The 21164-nt window shown below is 46.2% G+C and overlaps 1 protein-coding gene across 6 annotated transcripts in view; it reads right to left on the reverse strand.

Annotated features, from left to right (window-relative positions):
- LOC119974369 (protein unc-13 homolog C-like) overlaps window positions 1-21164 on the reverse strand; it is a 532106-nt gene that overhangs the window by 65195 nt on the left and 445747 nt on the right. For all 6 annotated transcript variants that reach the window (XM_038813153.1, XM_038813157.1, XM_038813155.1 and 3 more), the window contains 4 exons: window positions 16732-16881; window positions 16297-16420; window positions 5144-5200; window positions 1487-1567 (listed from right to left, as the gene is read on the reverse strand). In XM_038813153.1, coding sequence (XP_038669081.1) covers window positions 1487-1567; window positions 5144-5200; window positions 16297-16420; window positions 16732-16881 — 412 coding nt within the window. The remainder of the gene's footprint in view (window positions 1-1486; window positions 1568-5143; window positions 5201-16296; window positions 16421-16731; window positions 16882-21164) is intronic.

The raw sequence follows: 21164 nt of genomic DNA on the forward strand, positions 1-21164 counted from the left end.
CAAACAAACCATTGTTTGCAGCAAATTACCCAGCCTTCAGAACAGCAACCACAACACCACAAAACCCTGCCAGGGTAATCTCTGCAAGACATGCCAGATCATCGACATGGACACCACCATTACACGTGGAAACACCACCCACCAGGTACGCGGCGCATACTCGTGCGACTCGACCAATGTAGTCTACCTCATACGCTGCAGGAAAGGATGTCCCGAAGCGTGGTACATTGGCGAGACCATGCAGACACTGCGACAACGAATAAACGGGCATCGTGCGACTATCAACAGGCAGGACTGTTCCCTTCCAGTTGGGGAACACTTCAGCAGTCAAGGACATTCAGCCTCTGATCTCCGGGTCAGCATTCTACAAGGAGGCCTTCAGGAGACGCGACAACGCAAAATTGCTGAGCAAAAACTTATAGCTAAGTTCCGCACGCATGAATGCGGACTCAACCGGGATCTGGGATTCATGTCGCATTACATTCGGCCCCCACCAACAAGCCTGGACTTGCAGAGGCCTACCGACTGAACTGGCTTGGGACAATTCACACCTCTTTAACCTGGAGTTACCTCTCTCTCTGCATCTTTGATGATTTGATTGCCTGCAGGTGCTCGCATTCCGGGGCATCTCTGACTGTGTCTATATAAACATTTCTGGAACAAGCCTTTCCATTCACCTGAAGAAGGAGCCGTGCTCCGAAAGCTCGTGTTTGAAACAAACCTGTTGGACTTTAACCTGGTGTTGTAAGACTTCTTACTATAGTTTAAAGTGACCTGGACCAGAACTGGCTTTAACCTAAACAAGACTAAAAACTCACAAGAATAATGCAGTTTAATAATATATAATTCAAACAATTTACGGGAACTTTTATATTTGCATTAAATAAAATGGCAAGTGCTATCATCCAAACAAAGGCATTTATAAATTTGAGGATGGAGGCGGAGGTCTAAGCATTTGAAGATTTAATACAGAAATTATCTTTCAAAAACTACTGCAATGGGCAATCAGAAAAAAACCCTGCCGAGCTGTATATTGAGAACTCTGGCTAAAATTATATTGAGTGTTCCATAACTGCAATACAATGTTGCATAGCTTCGTCGTGAGTTAGTAATTGAATGAACGCTGTGCTCTAACCTGGGTTTTGGCCACTTATAATTAAACTGAAGAATTCTACAGGGGGTGAAACTGGACTTCACGGTAATGCAAAATGGGTGATGGAAATGAAAATTGGGCAGGGTTCAAAATGATCAATAAGTTCGCTACCGCCTAGCCATGCAACACCATGGTGTCTACTGACAGCTTACAGAATGTCAGTGTGTTATGAATTTCATTTGGAGACTGCAGATGAATCCATTGTCGGTGAGAAAAAATACGCTTGTCTTCCTTTTCCAGGACCCCTCTCATTGCTGTCATAATTGAATGAAAAAAAACATCAGTACTGAAGTGCAGCTGCGCCCACTCAGGATCTAGAATATCTGAAATTACCTTTATTGTAGCCAACACTACTTCCATTGTAGCGCATTGACGTGGACTGAGACTTTTGACCTCTTCCCGGATCACATGATCCTATTTGAAATGGATAGAAAACAAAACATTTTCAGTTTACTGCAATGAATGAACATCCCAAAATAAGCTAATATGGAATTTACTCCAGGAGATCCGTTTGTTTGCCAGAAGTATAACTAACCAGACCAATTTTACCAGCTACACGTTAATAATACCATGGTATCAGGAAAATCTACAGTAATGATTAGGGTTCTCTGACAGAATTCAGAATCAGTATATATATTTTTCTAGTGGCACATTTTCAGTGAAAGCTGTTATATATTTGGCAAATAATGCAAAATTGCACATATATATGCACTGGATGTTATGGCAACAGCATTTGATAAAGGATGGAATTGTTTAATAAGTGTTAAACTGAACTAAAATGTTGATGGTTTAACTGCATTTTGATTTTTGTTTAACCACCGCTCTGTGACAGGATGTGCACGATGTACAAGCTTGAGATTCCCTGTGTTATTCAGCATTCGCAAGAGTGCTTATTATAGCTGTCCCTGAGCCTAACCCTGTTGTGCCTTTCTATCAATTAAAAATAAGTAGAACACGCTCTGATTTCCTCATGGTTCGGCTTGGATTTCTAGGGAATGAATCCTTGGATTGTGCTAAAACAAAATGTGGCAGTTTCCATTTTTAATGGAGAATTTACTTTTTACAATACACAAGGGATTTTTTTTGAAGAGGGCATGGAAATAAAACACACACAGTCCCCACACACATCATTTTAAAACAATCACGGAGCTTGAACTAAGGAATCCCTGGAATTTCATGAGCTTTGAGTATATATAATAGTTTCCATAAAGAATTCAATTATTAATGCACAGTGTATAGAGAAGGGTATGGATTTTGAGGATAGAGCATTAGGCAGGGCAGTAAGGATTCTTTTTTTAAACAGACAATGTTATTGAGGTATTTTTTGGCATTGTAAACAGTAACAATATACATTAATGTGCAGATACCAATTACAAAAAACGGCAAATTACAGTACCTCTCTCGCAAATAGACCCGCCTATTCTTCCCCCCTACTCCACACTATTCTACCCCCCCCCCCCCCCCCCCCCACCCGCCCGCCCCTCTCCACTGACGATTAGTTCCCCACGAAGAAGTCGACGAATGGTTGCCACCTCCGGGCGAACCCCGATAGTCATTTCATTTCATTTCATTGTGATCCTCGTAAGGTGAACATGATTTTTTCCAAGCCGAGAAAGCTTGCCATGTCCGACAGCCATACTTCGGTCTTTGGGGGCTTCGAGTCCCTCCAGGCCAACAGTATTCGTTGCTGGGCTATCAGGGAAGCAAAGGCCACAACGCCGGCCTCTATCCCCTCCTGGACTCCCGGGTCTTCCGACACCCCAAAAATCGCCACCTCTGGACTCATTGCCACCCTTGTTTTCAGTACCCACAAATCCCTGCCAGTATCCCCTGAGTTTTGGACACGCCCAGAACATGTGGACATAGTTCGCTGGTCCTCTCCCACATCTAGCACACTTGTCCTCCAGCCCAAAGAATTTACTCATCTGGGCCACCGTCATGTGGACCCGGTGAACTACCTTGAACTGAATCAGGCTGAGCCTGAACATGTTGCGGTTGCCTCCTTCCAACTCCCCACCAAGCTACTCCTCCCACTTGAGTTTCAGTTCCTCGGTCCCTGTGTCTTCCGCTCCCATAAGCTCCTTATAAATATCCGAGACTCTCCCCTCTCCTACCTCACCCCTGGAAACTACCCTGTCCTGGATCCCCCTTGGTGGAAGGCCTGGACAGGGCGGGACCTGTCTACATACGAAATCCCGCACCTGCAAGTACCAAAAGTCATTCCCCCGCGCCAGCCCGAACTTCTCCTCCAGCGCCCTCATGTTCGCGAAGCTCCCTTCCAGGAACAAGTCACCCATCCTTCCCACCCCCGCCCTCCCCTATGCTCGAAACCCACCATCCATCTTCCCCGGGACAAATCGGTGGATGTCACATATTGGGGACCAGATCGACGCTCCCACTTCTCCCGCATGCTTCCTCCATTGGCCCCAAATCCGCAAATGCCAGCCCCACCTCGCTACGGTTCCTTTCCAGCATCCCCCTCTTTACCCGCGGGGACTTCCCCGCCCAAACAAATCCCAGGATGATTTTATTGATTCTTTTAAAGAAGGACCGCGGAATGAAATTAGGGAGACACTGAAAAATAAACCGGAATCTCGGGAGGATCGTCATCTTCACCGTCTGTACTCTCCCCGCTAGTGACCACGGGAGCGCATCCCACCTCGGAAACTCGCTCCTCATTTGCTCCACCAGCCTGGACAAGTTCAACCTATGCATCCTGCCCCAGCCACGCGTCACTTGTATCCCTAAATACCTAAAACTTTCCCCAACTAGCCTAAACGGTAGCTCCCTCAGCCTATTCTCCTGACCCCTCGCCTGCACCACAAACATCTTGCTTTTTGCCATGCTCAACTTGTAGCCCAAAAACCGGCCAAGTTCCCCTAGGATTTCCATAATCCCGTCCATCCCTGCCACTGGATCTGACACATACAAAAGCAGGTCATCCGCGTAGAGCGAGACCTTGTGTTCTATCCCCACCCTAACCATTCCTTTCTATCCTCTTGCCACTCTCAGAGCAATTGCCAGTGGTTCTATGGCCAACGCAAACAGCAGTGGAGAGGGGTGGCATCCCTGTCTTGTCCCGCGGTGTAGTCTAAAATACTCAGATGTCGTCCTGGTCATCCTTACACTAGCCTTCGGGGCCTGATATAGCAGTCTAACCCAGTCCACAAAACCTTCTCCAAACCCAAACCTTGTGAACATGTGAATGGAACGAGAACTCCTTCCCCGTTGGCCTGCTAATTCCCCATTTGTTCCATGAACCCTCTCAGTTCCTTGCCATTGCCGGGACCCTGCCGGTTCTGGAGCACGACCGGTCCAGGTCGGGATCGAGGACTGTATTAAAGTCCCCACCCATAATCAGCTTGTGCGAATCCAGGTTGGGGATTTTCCCCTGCAGCCTTTTGATGAAATCTATATCATCCCAGTTTGGAGCGTAAACATTCACTAGGACCACCCTCACCCCCTCAAGCTTGCCCCGGACCATGAGAAATCTACCACTCCCATCCGCAACTGTGCTGTCCGCCTCAAATTTAACCCGTTTGTTAATCATGATCGGGACCCCTCTGGTCTTAGCGTCAAGCCCCGAATGGAAGACCTGGCTAACCCAGCCCTTCCGTAATCTAATCTGGTCCGCCACTTTCAAATGTGTCTCCTGCAGCAACATTACATCCGCCTTCACAGCCCGTAAGTGCGTGAACCCACATGCCCTCTTGACCAGCCCGTTTAATCCTCTAACATTCCAGGCGATCAGCCTGGTTGGAGGGCACCCTGCCCCCCCCCCAATGCCAATCAGCCATCCCCCTTCTTGGGCCCACCGCCTGCCCATGTGCCGCGCCTCCCCTGGTCCGCCTCTTGGCCGCTCCCACCCCCGACCTCTTCCCTGTTACCTGGTTCAGTTCCCTCCCTCCCCAGCAACAACCCCTTGTAACCTCACCCCTGCCATATGGCAGTAAGGAGTCTACCCCATGCCAAGTACATGTATATTGATACCTTCAGCTTTGATAATTGACCCAAGTCTTTAGCTGCACTGAAGATCATCTGTGGTCCCTAGAAGAACAAAATTGAAAGAATATGGTAGTAAGTGTAAAACATTCAGCACCAATGCAAAAAATATCCTCTGAGCTACTCCGGGCGGGATTTTCTGGCCCCACCCTCGCGGCGTGTTCTTCAGTGGTGGGGGAGGCTCGCTATTGGCTGCCTGTGGCATCTTCTGGTCCTATCAAAGTCTAGGCCGTTTACTATGCCTCGCCCGCTCTGCCACCGCTGCGGGAGGTCACCTTCAGCGGGACCAGAGGATCCCACCAGTGGCAAGGACCAGGAAATCCGCACTGCGTTTATTTGTCGATTCAAAAGACTGCCTTACCAGTATGTGACCTTTTAAAACAAACCTTACTCTGCACTGAGATGTTATGAGACTACAAAGCAAAAATAATTGATACTGTCTGAAATAATGTAAGGTTTGCACCATTTGTTGTTTTTATATCATCAAATTTATAGTATTGATAACACAAGGTCGGGCTATAAATTCTGCATTGCCGAGGTACATATAGGCCAAACCAGGTAAAGGTGGCAGATTTTCTTCCGTAAAGAATATTAGTGAACTAGATAGATTTTTCCAACTATCCAATAGTTTGCGGTCACCATTACTGATGCTCGAGCCGGAATTCTCCGAATGTTCGTTGGCGACAAGGATTCTCTGGTCCCATTGACAGCGGCTGGGAGGCCCGAGAATCCACCCTAGTTTTTATTCCAGGCTTATTTACCTCATTGACTCTAAGCTCCCCACCTTCTATGGGGTGAGATTTGAATTCATGTCTCCAGATTAGTCGAGGCTGTTGGATTATTAATCCAGTAATGTGGTCCCTCGAGGCAATACCATTAGACGGTAGTAATGAAGAACAATGGGGGCGAAACTGGCACGGGAACGACTGATTCTGTCCCCCACAGGGGGCCAGCACGGCGCTGGAGTTTACGCCACTCCAGCCTCCCTTCCCATCGCCAAATGGGCGCCGCGTCAACCTGCGCATGCGCGGGGGACTTCTTCAGAACGCTGGTACCGACTCACCAAAGTAGGCTCGGGGGGGGGGGGCGGCCCGCTGATTGGTGGGCCCCGATCGCGGGCCAGACCCCATCCGAGGCCCCCCCCCCGGTGAAGGAGCGCTTTTCCCCGCCCCACAGGCCGCCCTCCCGACCCTTCGCGCAGAGTTCCCTCCGGCAGAGACCAGGGGTGAACGATGCCAGCGGGACTCTGTCGTATCCGCGCGGCCGCTCGGCCCATTCGGGCCGGACAATCGGCAGCCCTGCCAATTCCAGCAGCCCTCAGTCGGCACCGCGTCAAACGCGCCAGCGCAAATGGCGCCGATTCTCCGCACCTTGGGGAATCGCGCACCGGCATCGGGTTGTCACGGAGCATTTGCGCCGATTTCCGGCCCAGCGCGGGGCTCAGTGAATTGTACCTAAAATGTTTATTGCCAACTAACAAGGGTAACCTACATACAGGCAGTGAGTCTCTGTTATAGGTGCAAACACGCTGGCTCTCGGGTTCTCTCTGACTAGAACCCCGCTCTCCAGGAGCCGCGCTGATCTCTCGTTGGTCGGGGTTCTCATGCTCCCGCACGATACTCAGAGCCAGTCACATGGACCACAAGGGCACGCCCCTTAAAGGGTCCATGCTACCACCAGTAACATAACCACTATGCCACCATACCCCCTGTAACTAGTAAGCATGATAAGCCAACAGTGCATCTTCACAGGACCCACAGATGTGTTGACCTTTGTTTAAAAGTAATCAATGAAAACAAGCGATCTGTTTCTAAATCATCAATGTTTCACTTGAAGAGATAGCAAATGAGATAATGAAGCATAATTTAATATTGTACCCTGTGTGGTTCAGCTATGTATGATGACCAGACATGCAGAAACTACAATGGTTGTATCCTACATGTTCACAGTGCAGTGATAGAGTACATATACACCAAATCAAGTTATTTGAAAAAAGCTCTTAATTACTGTGCAACAGCATGTAATTTAATCATTGAGTTCCAGACTTAGACCGGCAGGTTCTGCACTTCAATCCTAAGAGGCCCACTCGGTCTTGCATCAACCAATGAGTAACATATTTTAAGCTATCAAGAGAAAGTTAAGATTCAGAGAGTTCACAGGGTTCTGTACAAGGTTCGATTCTGGCTTTGGGTGACTGTGTGGAGTTTGCATGTTCTCCCCGTGCCTGCGTGGGTTTCCTCCGGGTGCTCCAGTTTCCTCCCACAAATTCACACAATGCTGAGGCCACTAAGTTTAATTCAACACGATGAACATTCTCACTTCACACTTCCACCATCTGGATCCTACTGAAGCATTTTTAAAAAAAATTTCCATCTTCCCTCAGTTTCCAAATATAAATCGTCACCCTTCTCTTGAGATGCATGTGTGGGTGTGGATATTTAAATTTTTTGTTAGAAGTCTGCTTGGCCAGCAGTTTCTTTCATTTTTAGAAATGACATGAGAAAACAAATTCGATTTGCATCCATGGAGTAATGCCAGCAACTTTACATCAAGCCCCGACCTGTATAAAACTTGCCAAGGGGACATTTTCAGTCAACTGGGTATGTTTCATTGCAGAGGTTTTGCTTTGTAATTGTACATGTACAACTGGGTTTGTAATGAAAACGTAACAAATACTGAAGAACAGGTCGTTCAACGGATATCAAAGACAGGTCCAGAGGTGAATGAGAAGATTGGAGGGGAGGGGTAGGGGAAAGAGGCACAGATACATGGGTGATGGGGAAGGGACCATTGGGTCACTAGCTCGGCTTGCGCAGTGCTTAGACGAAAACCATCAGCTGATGTAAATGGTATCTCAGTGCAAAGATACTTAAACAAAGGAATTGACGACTAGGAAAGTGAAAAGACTTGACCCCCCTTCCCCTAGAAATGAAAAGGTATAAAAATGGGGCCACAAATTGACAAATGTAAATAAAATGAAGCTAAAAAGGCCATCAACATAGATAATGTGTTTCGCGGCGCTGCGAGCACTTGGGCGGAAATCCCACCTCGGAGAGATCGGATGGCAGCTCTCAAGTCCCTGTATTCATAGAATTCACAGTGCAGAAGGAGGCCATTCGGCCCATCGAGTCTGCACCAGCCCTTTCAGCAACCCACTCAAGCCCACGTATCTACCCTATCCCCGCAACCCCCACTTAGCCTTTCTGGACACGAAGGGCAATTCAGCATGGCCTATCCACCTAACTCGCACATCTTAGGACTGTGAGAGGAAACAGGAGCTCCCGGAGGAAACCCACGCACACACGGGGAGGACGTGCAGACTCTGCACAGTGACCCAGCCAAGAATCGAACCTGGGACCCTGGAGCTGTGAAGCAATTGTGCTAACAACTATGCTACCGTGCTGCCCAGAAGTAGGGCCAGAAGATGCACTGGACAGGACGTCTGTCACGGGAATCCAGGACCAGGTACGTATGAGGGTCCAATGTCGAGGAGAGACCGTTGATGGAGCCACAAGGTCTGAGCAGGGTCACCTTCAGGGCTCCCCCCTGCTCCTGAACTCCTCCTGCCAGCCTGAAAATAGAGGCTGGTTGGGAAATGGTCCTTAAGTAGGTCATTCATTGACCACTTAAGGGCTTCAATGGGGCTATAGTGGACAGGCCTGGTTCAGCATACAAAAAATTCCAACCATAATATTTAAAGCCGATTATGCTCCATCCAGAAGGGACCACTAATTGCTGGTTGTTGATTGGAGGTTTCTATCTTGGTGCAATTAATCTTCTACCCTAAGAGATAATCATGCTGCTGACACAACACAGTGTGAGAACAACATCACGGGAATGCAGAGAGATTAAATACTTCATATATATTTTGGAGGCTTTCATATTTTTGGCCCTTTTAAGTGAAGCCCCAGGTAGTTATCGGTTTCTCATATGTTAATGATTAGTGGTTCAGTATTCAGCAAACACAAATGCAGAAGTAGGGCATCTTCAACATTTTCCAAAGAGCAAATTAAAACTGGCAGAGTCGACATTTGCTTTGTGAGAGCAGCTGGCTGGATTGTGACCAATTGGAGCGAATTTCACTCAAATCATTGTCCCCCAACATTGCGGAGTCAATTCCTTTCAACTCAATTAATCAGCAGCCCGTGTTGGTGTTCAGGGCAAGTTATTTGATGTGAGATGTTTAAAATATTGTAATAGTGTACAGCCAAGTTGAAAACACAGGGGGCTGGATTCTCCCAAAATGGGGCTACGTCCCCACGCCCGAGTTTCGAATAAAAAAGAACAGTTGATTAATTCACCTGCAGGGGGCTAGCAGGGACCCAGAGTGATTCATTCAGCATTAGCTGCGGATACGGGCCCCTGCACTTCCGGTCTGGAGTCTGCGCATGTGGACGGTGGCGGCCTCCAGCGGCCGCGCCGAGCGCCATGTCGGATTCCGACCGCGGAGGCAGCTTCGAAATGTAGGAACAGAGGATCGCTGGGCGGGCCTCTGGCAATGCCCCCCACCCCCAGCCACGCAGAGTACAACGCGCACACGCCGATTTTCGGGGCCCAGAGAATCGACAGACCGGCGCCGGGCCCGATTTCAGCGCCAAATTGGATTTTCCGCCCCCGCGCCGAAATCGCGGAGCATCCAGCCCAGAATATTAAAACTAATGTTTTAAAAATATAAATGATGCACGCAAGCCTGGTGGTGTTTGGGGGAGGGAAGAGTGGTTGATATTTTAGATGCAGACTCTATATCAGAACAGACTGTGGGCAGGATTTGGATTTATTGTCACGTGTACCTAGGTGCAGGGGGAGGAGGTGACAGAGTCCATGATATTGTTTGTTTTTCCTTTTGGGGAGAAGGCTGAAACTTTGTTGATGACCCGTTCAGCTTCATTTTATTTGCATTTGTGTCCCCATTTTTATATGTTTTCATTTGTATGGGGGAGGGGTGGATGTCTTTTCACTTTCCTATTAATTTATTCCTTTGTTTAACTATCTTTATACTGAGATACCATTTACATCAGCTAATAGTTTTCATCTAAGCACTGCGCAAGCCAAACTACTGACCCAGTAGTCTCTTCCCCGGAACTCGTGTATCTGCGCCTCTCTGCCCCCGCTCCTCCCGTCCAATCTTTCCATTCACCTCTGGACCTTTTCTTTAACAGTCGGTGAATGACCTGTTCTTCAGTATTTGTTACCTCCTGATTACACACCCAGAGGAGGCGGTGGCGCAGTGGTATTGTTACTGGACTAGTAATCCAGAAATCTGGGGACCCGGGTTCGAATCCCACCAAGGCCGGTGGTGAAATTTAAATTCAATAAAAATCTGGAATTAATAGTCTAATGATGACCATGAAACCACCGCCGATTGTTACCCCCACCTGGTTCACTATTGTCCTTCAGGAAAGGAAATATGTCATCTTTGCCTGGTTTGGCCGACATGTAACTCAAGACCCGCCCCCCTCCGAAACGGCCGAGCAAGTCACTCATTTCAAGGGCAATTAGGGATGGTCAACAAATGCTGGCCCAGCCAGCGCCACCAGCATCCCAAGAACAAATTTTTTAAAAAGTTGCACATGTAAAATTACAAAGCAAAACCTCCGCAATGAAACATACCCAATTGGCCAAGAATGTCCCCGTGGTTAGTTTCAAACAAGATGTAAAGTTGCTGGCATTAGTCCGTGGACTTAAATTGAATTTGCTTTCTCATGTCATTTCTAAAAATGAAAGAATTGCTGGCCAGACTTCCAATAAAAAAATTACAATATCTACAAGCACACATGCATCTCAAGAGATGGGTGAAAATGTATATTTGGAAACTGAGGAAAGATAGAAAATTTTTTTAAAAAATGCTTCAGCAGGATCCAGATGGTGGAAGTGCGAAGTGAGAATGTTCCTCGAGTTGAATCAAGCTCAATGGTCTCAGCATTGTGTGAATTTGTTTTTGCACTTTGAGAATGTCTGAAACTTTTGGCACCAAATGGCAGTGGGGTTGCCATACTGTACCAAAGTTTAACGTCACAAAGCAGCATGAAGCCTGTTTGTGCCTGCCGTTCTCACTTGCTGAGTTCCTGAACTCCGAGCTGTTGCCATGGAAAGTGTAGCACCTCCCCATATCTTTGCTTACTCATGTGTACCTGTTAATTTCAAAGCATCGTTGACAAAGCCTATGGAACTGATGCCCTTCAAATCGGAGATGCTTGGTGCAGGGAGGCCCAGAGAAAGTGAGACCGGAATAAAACACTGTTCCAAGGCTGCTCCTTGCAACTAATTTAAAACTGTGTTTTATAATACCCGGACATTCCTTTAGTTTTCCCCTTCCAGGTTTTTAAGGGAGAGTTTGAACTCCAGGTAGGAGATCTGATGGGCACGTGGGTGGTGCAACGGGTACGGCAGGACGAGGCCCAGTTGGGTGGGCAGGGTATCTGCCCCTGGGGCTTTCTGTGTGTCATAGGGCGTGCCAGATCTGAGAGACCCCTAAATTGTTGCAGTGCAAAGAAGAGGTAGGAAATTGACATGCTCCATTTGAATGCTCAGAAGGTTTCAGTCTGGGGCTGCAGGAGTTCAAATCCACCCCTTTTGTTCTTTGATAATTAGGGGTAGGGGAGAGAGGGAGAGGGATAGGATAGAGAACGGGTGTTTGGAAGGAATTGGAAGCAGCCAAGGTGAGGGGAAAGAGGGAATTGGGTGGGGGAGGGGCAGCCTTTGTTTCCAGCTGATTTCTTTCCAACATAATTTATCCTTCTCTTTTCCCAGTTCAAATCCTAAAATGACCTGATGCCACTTAACCTCCCCCACCAACTCATGGATGCTTTAGCTTTGATAAGTAAGAAATAATGCCCACTGCCGTCCTGTAGTCCTAAAGGGTTTTATCCTTCTTGAAATAGAGAAGCATCAGTAAATCAGGGGCGGGATTCTCCCATTGGGCAGCTAAGTGCCGACACCGGCGTAAAAACTAAGAGTATTTTACTCCGGCGTCAGCGTCTGTTCCGGGACCCCATTCTGCGGCCCACAGTGAGGTAGCATGGCACAGGAGCGGCCCACGCTGCTCCAGCTACCGATCCCGGCGCCGCGGGATGCGCACATGCGCAGTTGGGCAGGCGCTAACTAGCGCGTGCACAGTGGCCTTCATTCCTGCGCCCCAACGCCAAATGGCGCAGGGCTACAGTGCCGGCGCGGAGGAAAGGAGGCCGGGAGGCAGAAAGGCCAGCCCTTCGATCGCGTGCCAGGCCACTACGGAGGCCCCTCACCCCACAGGCCGCCCCCTGGCCCCTTCAACGCCGAGGTTCCACCGGTCCAAAAGATGTTAGAATGGCGCCGGCAGGACTCGGCTTTTTGATGACAGCCACTCGGCCAATCCGGGCCGGAGAATCGGTGCGCCGTCCCGTACCGGCCCGGAGAGTCATCGCATACCCTGACCGGCACCACGCCGACCACAACGGCCCCAATGGCGGGATTCTCCAGAGAATCGCGTCCCGGCATTGGGGTGGCGTGCACGATTCATGCGGCCCGCCAGCAATTCTCCGACCCGTCGGCGGTCGGAGAACTTCGCCCCAGATTTGTGAACCATTTTCTACGTAAATCGTGTTAATCATCTTTTTCTTAATATTACTGACTGAAAGCAGTGTCATTCTGTTCCAGACAGGCTGACACCACCGTGCAACTCGATCAGCTGCTAAACCTGTGGAAATTGAAACCCAAGTCTCATTGAGGAATCAGAAAGTGGCCACCATCCGTGTGAGGGTTAATAGCTTGAATCAGATGAGATAGCGATCCCCATCTACACAATCTCAACTGGAACAAGATTTCCTCAGAAGACGCTCTACAACAGTCTCAATGGGTGATGCTCAGCCCTTAGGCCAGCCGTCTGTGTGTAAGATGATCAAATCAAAGTCAATCACACGGGACAGAATTGTTCAAAAGACTTTTGTCCCCTGAGAAATGGACTAAAAATTCACATAAAACCTCACGGGCATTAGAGAAAGAGGATTTGTATCTCAGCAGCAGATTAGGATTTGTTGGTGAATATGACACAAAGATAGTGTTGGAGATTATTTAACCAGAATTTCTGGAGTTCATGCACATAGAAACAGAGTTTTTTTTAAAAACTCCCTCCGCCTAGTTTGAGCAGAGTGGGAAGGGTTGGGGGAAGCACTCAATTGCCCACCTTTTTTCAAAAATGTACTCTTTCATGCAATGATGGGATGTGAATGCTACTGGCTGGGCCAGCATTTGTTGCCCATCCCTAATTGTCCCTGAACTGAGTGGCTCGCGTGGCCATTTCAGAGGGCAGTTCAGAGACACCAACATTGTTGTGGGTCTGGAGTCACATGCAGGCCAGGCCAGTCAATGACGGCAGATTTCCTTCCCCGATGGACATTAGTGAACCGGATGGGCGTTGTTTTTTTACAACAATCGACGGTCGTTTCATGATCACTATTACTGAGGCTGGCTTTATAATTCCAGCTTCAAATTACACCAGCTTCCATGGTGGGATTTGAAGCCATATCTGAGTGGATCATCCTGGGCCTTTGGATTGCTTGTCCCATGACATTACCTCTACTTGTCCCAGATCTGCTATGATTTTAACAAGAACAGAAAATACTGGACAATCTCAGCAGGTCTGACAGCATCAGTGAAGAGAACAGAACAGAACATACAGTGCAGAAGGAGGCCATTCGGCCCATTGAGTCTGCACTGACCCACTTAAGCCCTCACTTCCACCCTATCCCTGTAACCCAATAACCCCTCCTAACCTTTTTGGTCACGAACGGCAATTTATCATGGCCAATCCACCTAACTTTGGGCAGCATGGCAGCATTGTGGATAGCACAATTGCTTCACAGCTCCAGGGTCCCAAGTTCGATTCCGGCTTGGGTCACTGTCTGTGCAGAGTCTGCTCATCCTCCCCGTGTGTGCGTGGGTTTCCTTCGGGTGCTCCGGTTTCCTCCCACAGTCCACAGTGCAGGTTAGGTGGATTGGCCATGATAAATTGCCCTTAGTGTCCAAAATTGCCCTTAGTGTTGGGTGGGGTTACTGGGTTATGGGGATAGGGTGGAGGTGTTGACCTTGGGTAGGGTGCTCTTTCCAAGAGCCGGTGCAGACTCGATGGGCCGAATGGCCTCCTTCTGCATTGTAAATTCTATGAACTTGCATGTCTTTGGGGAGAGAAGGGAGCTAACGTTTCGAGTCTGAATGACTCTTTGTTAAAACTGGAGAGAACTGGAAATAAGGTCAGATTTAATCTGAAGTGGGGGGGGGGGGTGTGGAGTGATGGGGCTGGATGGGGGGGCCAGCGATAGGTGGCGATTGACAAAGATGTCGAGGACAGAAAGACAAAAGGAATGCAAATGAGGGTGATTAAGGCTAAGAAGGGTGCCTATAGTGGTACATAAAGAGCTGCGAATGGCAAAACAAAGGTGAGCATTGGCAGTGTTCATGTGAGCCTGCTTGTGACAATAATAATAATCTTTTGATTTATACTTCCCAGTGCTATGCAGAAGCATCCCGACAGTGGCAACTGCAAAAGAAATCTCAGCAACCATGTCACAAATATAATGATAGGGACAGTGACCTTACTGTACCAATCACCTCATGTTTAAATGGACAGTACACCTGAAACGCCACAAATCACATTCCCAAACCTATAACCTTTGTTGGTTATATACTTATGGGAAACAAATCACTTCTGTCCCTGCTGACATTCTGAACTCATCAGTTATGCATTGCACACCACTTATGCTTTGTTAGGGAAAAGCACTGGTCCCCAAGGTTTTACCTCTACCTGATTATGTACATTATGTACAGACCTCCAATACGTTTTCTGCAATTTCTTTTTACTTGCCACATAACTATGATGGTACAGCTATAAAATCAAATCTCCCAGTATCAATATTGTTACAGTGTGCTCAACAGATAAACAACAGATGTCAGAACGAACTGTAACAACTAAATAGTTTAAGATTAAGTGAGACCAAATGAAGAAAGGTTTAAACAAATAAAAGCATTGATCTGTCTCAGTAGTCAGCTAAATCATATAAGGGTGGATTTTAAATCCCAGCGGGAGTCTTGCAGGAGGAGGCCCATGCAGGCACAAAGGAAACTGCCTGGCTATCTCAGTGTGTAGGCCCAGGAGAGTTTAATTCCTGTGCCTCTTACGGAGGACCCTTAATTGGACCTCATTTAAACCGGACTGACCAGCAGCAGGTATCTGAATGCTTGTGCCAAATGCCTACGACACGGTGCCCATGAAGTGCAACCAACACCTGCACGGTTTGGACTCAGGCCTTCACTGCTCAAACCAATACTCTATGGCCATTTTATGCCAGGAAAATGGCAGCAACTCATATGAATTTCTACCTTTTTGTTTACTTTATCCCCAGTTTATAGAAATCCAGGTGTATCCAGATAGGTAGACAGGAACAAACCTTCCCCCTTGGTGGAGGGGTCAAAAACCAGGGGGCTTAGACTTAAGATAAGGGCAGGAGGAGGTTTAGAGGGAATGTGAGGAAAAACCTTTTCATCCAAAGGGTGGTGGAAGTTGTGAATTTGCTGCCTGAAAGGGTGGTAGAGGCAGAGACCCTCCGAACATTTAAGAAGTATTTAGGTGTGCACTTGTATATCCCAGGATGTACAAGGCTATGGGCCAAGTGCTGGAAAATGGGATTAAAAAGGTTGGTTGGTTGTGCTTGACTGGTGCAGACACGATGGGCTGAAGGACCCTTTTCTGTGATGTATGATTCTATGCAAATAGAATCCTAATCCTTGTAAAAAGAAAGGCAGCTGGTTAACTGGCTGCATTTATTATGATTCAACTGCAGTGGGTCCAAGACCCAACTGCTGGAAGGGCTGGTACACGTCAGACATAATATCCAGAATCCAATTCCATGTTATGTCACATGAAATGTGCTTGAATAGAATGGAACGGCAGGTTGCCTACAAAGATCCATCATCACTGTCGTGGGCTGACGTTTAATCTCACGGTTTCTCTTTATCTACAAGGTGCATTAGCATGTTGCGGTAACAAACAATCAGTACCATGCCTGGATTCTACTTTAGATATTTTCAGGACAGACACCCAAAAATGAGTGCTTATTTTTAAAATGATTTTAACATGTTGGATTTTGTGAAAACAAGCGGATACTTACACTTTGATCAGTTAATGGAGGCAGAACAATTTTTTTCTCTATGACATTCAGGACTAATTTCCAAAGTTCTTTTAGAACCCTCTTGAGGACTGTCTTCTCACAGATTTTAGCAAACAGTGTAAGGCTGAAAATAAATGGAAAACATCGATTGTCACGAGACAGTTGAGACATCAAAGGACTTGCATTATACTTCTCAAAATCTGAAGGCAAATTATACATATAAAACAGTCACATCAACGTCGAGGCAGAAAGTAAGCTGGCAAGGAAGCTTTCTGATATGTCTAATTTAAAGACCAGATTTTCAAACTGTCCAGATGCTATTTACATTTCAATACAAGTGATGGAGCATATTCAGAAACAGATTACTGTAAAGCTATGAAGGTCGAGGTGAAATGAATGTCTTCAAACTAACACTTATTCTGAGGAGTACTTTACTTTTTATCCAGAAGGTCCATTAGAGGCCTCAAGACGGTTTCTGCATCCAGGGCTGCATTGTTCCTATTGGCCGATGCATTCCCATTTCCTCTCATTTGAGATAATTCGATGTTCATCTGCTTCACACATTCTTCAATTACAGATTGGAAGCTAAAACAATCAAGCAGAAGAAATGATAAACCTTGCACGTAAAGCCAAACACCAAAAGTGTCAGACGGTAACAATACTCTTGCACCGAGATCAATGATGCTTGCAACACTGTATGTGACTATAATGATTTGACCTTTTTCTTTACTTGCGTGCCTGCAACAGGAAAAATAAAGGTTGTGCTGGAGTTCAGCTTTTAATACATGAAGCCTATCATTTGACAAGGCCTTTGGTTGCCAAGTAACAGGACACATCGACACTTTAACAAATGGTTGTCAATGCCATAGTTCAAGTGATGCCCTTTCCACACAGTTCTCCGATTGCCAACCCAAATGTCACGCTGACAAAGAAAGATTAGCAAAAAGAAAGAATGGTCGATTTGAATGGATTAAGATTGCCTGAAGCACCCCAGCGTGCTTTACGTACCACAAAGCAATCAGGTGACTGTTGTGTGCAGCACCTTTGTACAAACAGCAATTTGGTACCTGGCTCAGTTAATTTGTTTTTAGCAAAGATGGCTACAGAAAGAACAGGGAAATAGGATTAATTTGATAGCTGTCCGAAAAAAGAGCTGGTGTAGGCATGAAAGACCAAATGGCCTCCTTCTATCCTGTAACATTCTATGGTTCTAAGGAGGGGAGAGTACTTGCCCAGTAAAGCTCCTTATTCTTGTTACAGATAACACCATGTGAACATCCACCTGAACATCTGCAACAAAGCAGCACTCACTATCCCCTGCACTGCATCTCAGTCTAGATCATGTCCTCTTCAATTATGGACTGCACAATGAACATTCAAACTTCGAGATGGCAATCTGCCGATATTATCTACAACAGTGGCCGTATTTCAATATCTTATTTATTAAGGAAGGTTAGTTAGCGAAATGTTAGGATACCGGACCAGACACCAACTTACCTTAGGATACCTGACGAGAACCCCACACAATTTATCTATATTTAAAATGTGAGGAAAGGATAATTCACCCCAGGAGTGATGACTCTGACCAAAAAATATCTCTTATGTTAAAACAAACTTTAATTTCAACAAAGAATTAACCACATTTACATCAAAGAAATAGCTTTACAATTATCAGTTAAAACAAAAACATTGAATTTACTATCTATACCTGCTACTAATTCCAATTCATCAACCCAGTACAGATCAAATGCCACTTAGAAATAAAGTTAACAAAACAGAATACTTGTTTATCTCTGGAGATACCTTTAGAAAGATACCCTTTCAAGAGCAGAAACAGTACACTTCTATCTTGTCAGACTCAAATCCTATGGAAAAATGCTGTTCAACTTAATATCTTATAACAGATTGCAAAACTGCAGGCAGACCTGACTCCTTCAATTAATTGCATCATCTGCTGTATCCCACTAAGTTCAATGACCTGCTTAGCTAGGACTAAATACAATCCCTCATAAATCATCTACACTCCAAGGAACCATCCAAAATATAAAAAAATGTTCCATTAGCCCTTCATCTGTAACCAAGTAAGTGGTTGGAATGAATGATGACCTCACCTTTTATGACTCTTTAATTACAGCATTAGCTTGTAAGTATTTGAAACCAAGGCTTTTAATAACCTTACTGCCACAAATATAACATATGTTGATTTCTTACATTCATCACAGAAACAAGGGTACATTATTTTGAGTACAAGATAGCCCTCCCCCCACTGCATCTCTCTTAAATGTAGATAGGAAATTAAACTTTCCTGAAATATTTTTGATTTCACTGTACATTTGTATCCTCATGGAAATTAAGATTTCATATAGGCATTACTGCCATGTAATACAGAATGTTCCTACAAAATTTATTCATACTTCTGACATTTTAATCAGAATATATTTCAACTTTAAAAAAAATCTTTTTGGCATTATTTTATCCTCTTGAAGGCTGCTTATTATCACAACGGAACCTGAAATCAGGGAGCATAACTGCAAATTTGCAATGAGAATCTGGGAATAGGTTTTCTGTTTACGTGCAAGTCACAGGAAAATGGTTTCCTTGGTGATAACGAAGAAATGTCAGCTAATCGTAATGCATAAAATGATCCTTTAACATTTCTCTGACAACAGATGAGGCACCTAACCAGTACAAAGGTCCTAAACTATTTTTAATGCAGCTTGTGCAGTGTGCAACTCTAGTAGAGTAACATCCAAAAGTTCCAGTGACATGCGCTAAAAGCTCTCTGCTGGTGGCCAGTTGAGTAAATATTTGATGGCAGAAGGGCCTCATATGTGCTGGAGAAGGAATGCATCTGAGTACATCACCCGACCAAAGGAATTCTGTCCCAAATACTTGAGAAGAAGGAAGGACATTACATGGCTGAGGAACATCTTCAATTAGTGCCTGGATAGTGTTGCAAAAGAGCAGAACAGGTCATATGTTAGAATTTGAAGAACATAGAAATGTAAGGTGTTTGTATAGAATTTAGAAATGTTATGCAAAATATATCATACTTGGCGTGTTGGGTGATTCAATCTATTGCAACAATTGGATAAACTACCATTTCACTATCAACACCCCTATACTGTTTAGCTCAGTTGGTTTGTGACGCAGAACAAGGTCACCAGCACGGGTTCAATTCCCATATCGGCTGAGGTTATTCGGGTCTGAGAATCCAGGCCCATGTGTTCTAATTTGCCGACTGACCACTAGGAGCCTCATTAGTATATAAGTGAATGTTAGAGTCAGATGACCTTAGACCTCAGACTGACTAGGGAGCTGGAAGAGAAGAGATTGTTTGTGCATGTTCATGCTATTATTCATTTGTAGTTCGTATATATTTGACCCACGGTTAATGTTATTAACTTATTTATAGCTTTAGCTACAAGTATTCTTGCAATATAAATCAGCCGATTCCGACAAGAACATTACATGGCACCAGGACTGGATGCTAATAAACCACTGGGAAAAATAATATCACCCTGCCATGAGGTCCACAGAAACTCGAAGATTTTGCAGGCTGCAAGTATTAACAACATGGAGTCGTTTAAGCCACCAATGAGTCTCAGATTTCATGGTAATGTGGGCAGCCTCTGGCATGTGTTTGAAAAACAATTTAATCTGTTTCTTACTGCAGTAAATTTAGGAGATCAATCAGATTCGCGTAAGGCAGAGATGCTGCTAACAACGGCAGGGCCCGAGGCAATTGCTGTGTTTAGTATGTTTAAATTTGCAAATGATGAAGATAGTAAAAATGTATATGAAGTAATTCAAAGATTTGATGCACATTGCACTCCCAGAAAGAATGAAATTTATGAACGCAATGTTTTAGATCATGTTTACAGAAGACAGGAGAGTCCATAGATCATTTTGTCACTGATTTGAAGTTAAAAGCTAAAACCATGGCATCTTCCATGATTTGTGATCAAATTGTGTTTGGTGTAAATGGAAATAAGCTGAGGAAACGGCTGCTGAAGGAATTTCCGCTGTCCTTGGATCAAACAGATAATATTTGTCAGGCAGAAAAGGGCTCCCGCAGGGCAACGAGGTCGGGGCATTTTTCTCCGCAGCGGGGAGAGCAGGGAAGAGGAGGACACAACCCCCCCCCCCCCCCCCCCCCCCGTGAAATTGGTGGCTGGGGAACCTTGGCAGCGGAGCGATCCGGCGGCAGTGGCAGGTCCACCCCCCCCCCCCCACCCCCACGGCACCAGAGCGCAGGCCAGGAGCAGAGCGGCAGCGGGACTGAGCCAGCGGAGAGGAGGGAGCGGAGGAGTGACCAGCGACCCAACCACCTCCACCGGGAGAGCGCAGGGTGCGACGAGCGGCGGCCCGGACAGAGCAGTGAGGACAGCCCCAACCTCCCCCCCCCCCCCCCCCCCCGCAACCGGCAGTGACCACCACGAGGCAGGAACAAAGGGACTCTGGACCAGAAGCCTCTCTCTCTCTACCCTGGGTGAGTGATGGAAAAGGAAGAACAAAAAGAACTTTTACAAAAACAAAACTCTGAAAAGAAAACTGTTAAAGAGAGGGGAGGGGGAGGGAAATATATTATTTTCTCTCTGTTTGCCCTCTCTTTTCTCACCCAAAGCGAGCCCACCTGAGAGGAGTTCTATAAAAGAGAAAAAATAAATTGGTAAAGAAAAGAAGGGAGGAGAGAAGAAAAAGGGAAGAAACAAAAAAAACAATAGGGTGCGGAAAAGGGGGAAAGGAAAAACAAGGTGAGAAGAAAAGAAGAAAGAGAAGGGGGATAAAAAATGCCAGTAGGGGGCCAAAGCAGAGGGAGAAGGGGCACCAGAGGCAGACGGGGCAATGGGCGAGCCAGCTCAGGC

The sequence above is a fragment of the Scyliorhinus canicula genome, chromosome 12 (assembly GCF_902713615.1).
Source record: "Scyliorhinus canicula chromosome 12, sScyCan1.1, whole genome shotgun sequence".
NCBI classification, from domain to species: Eukaryota; Metazoa; Chordata; class Chondrichthyes; order Carcharhiniformes; family Scyliorhinidae; genus Scyliorhinus; species Scyliorhinus canicula.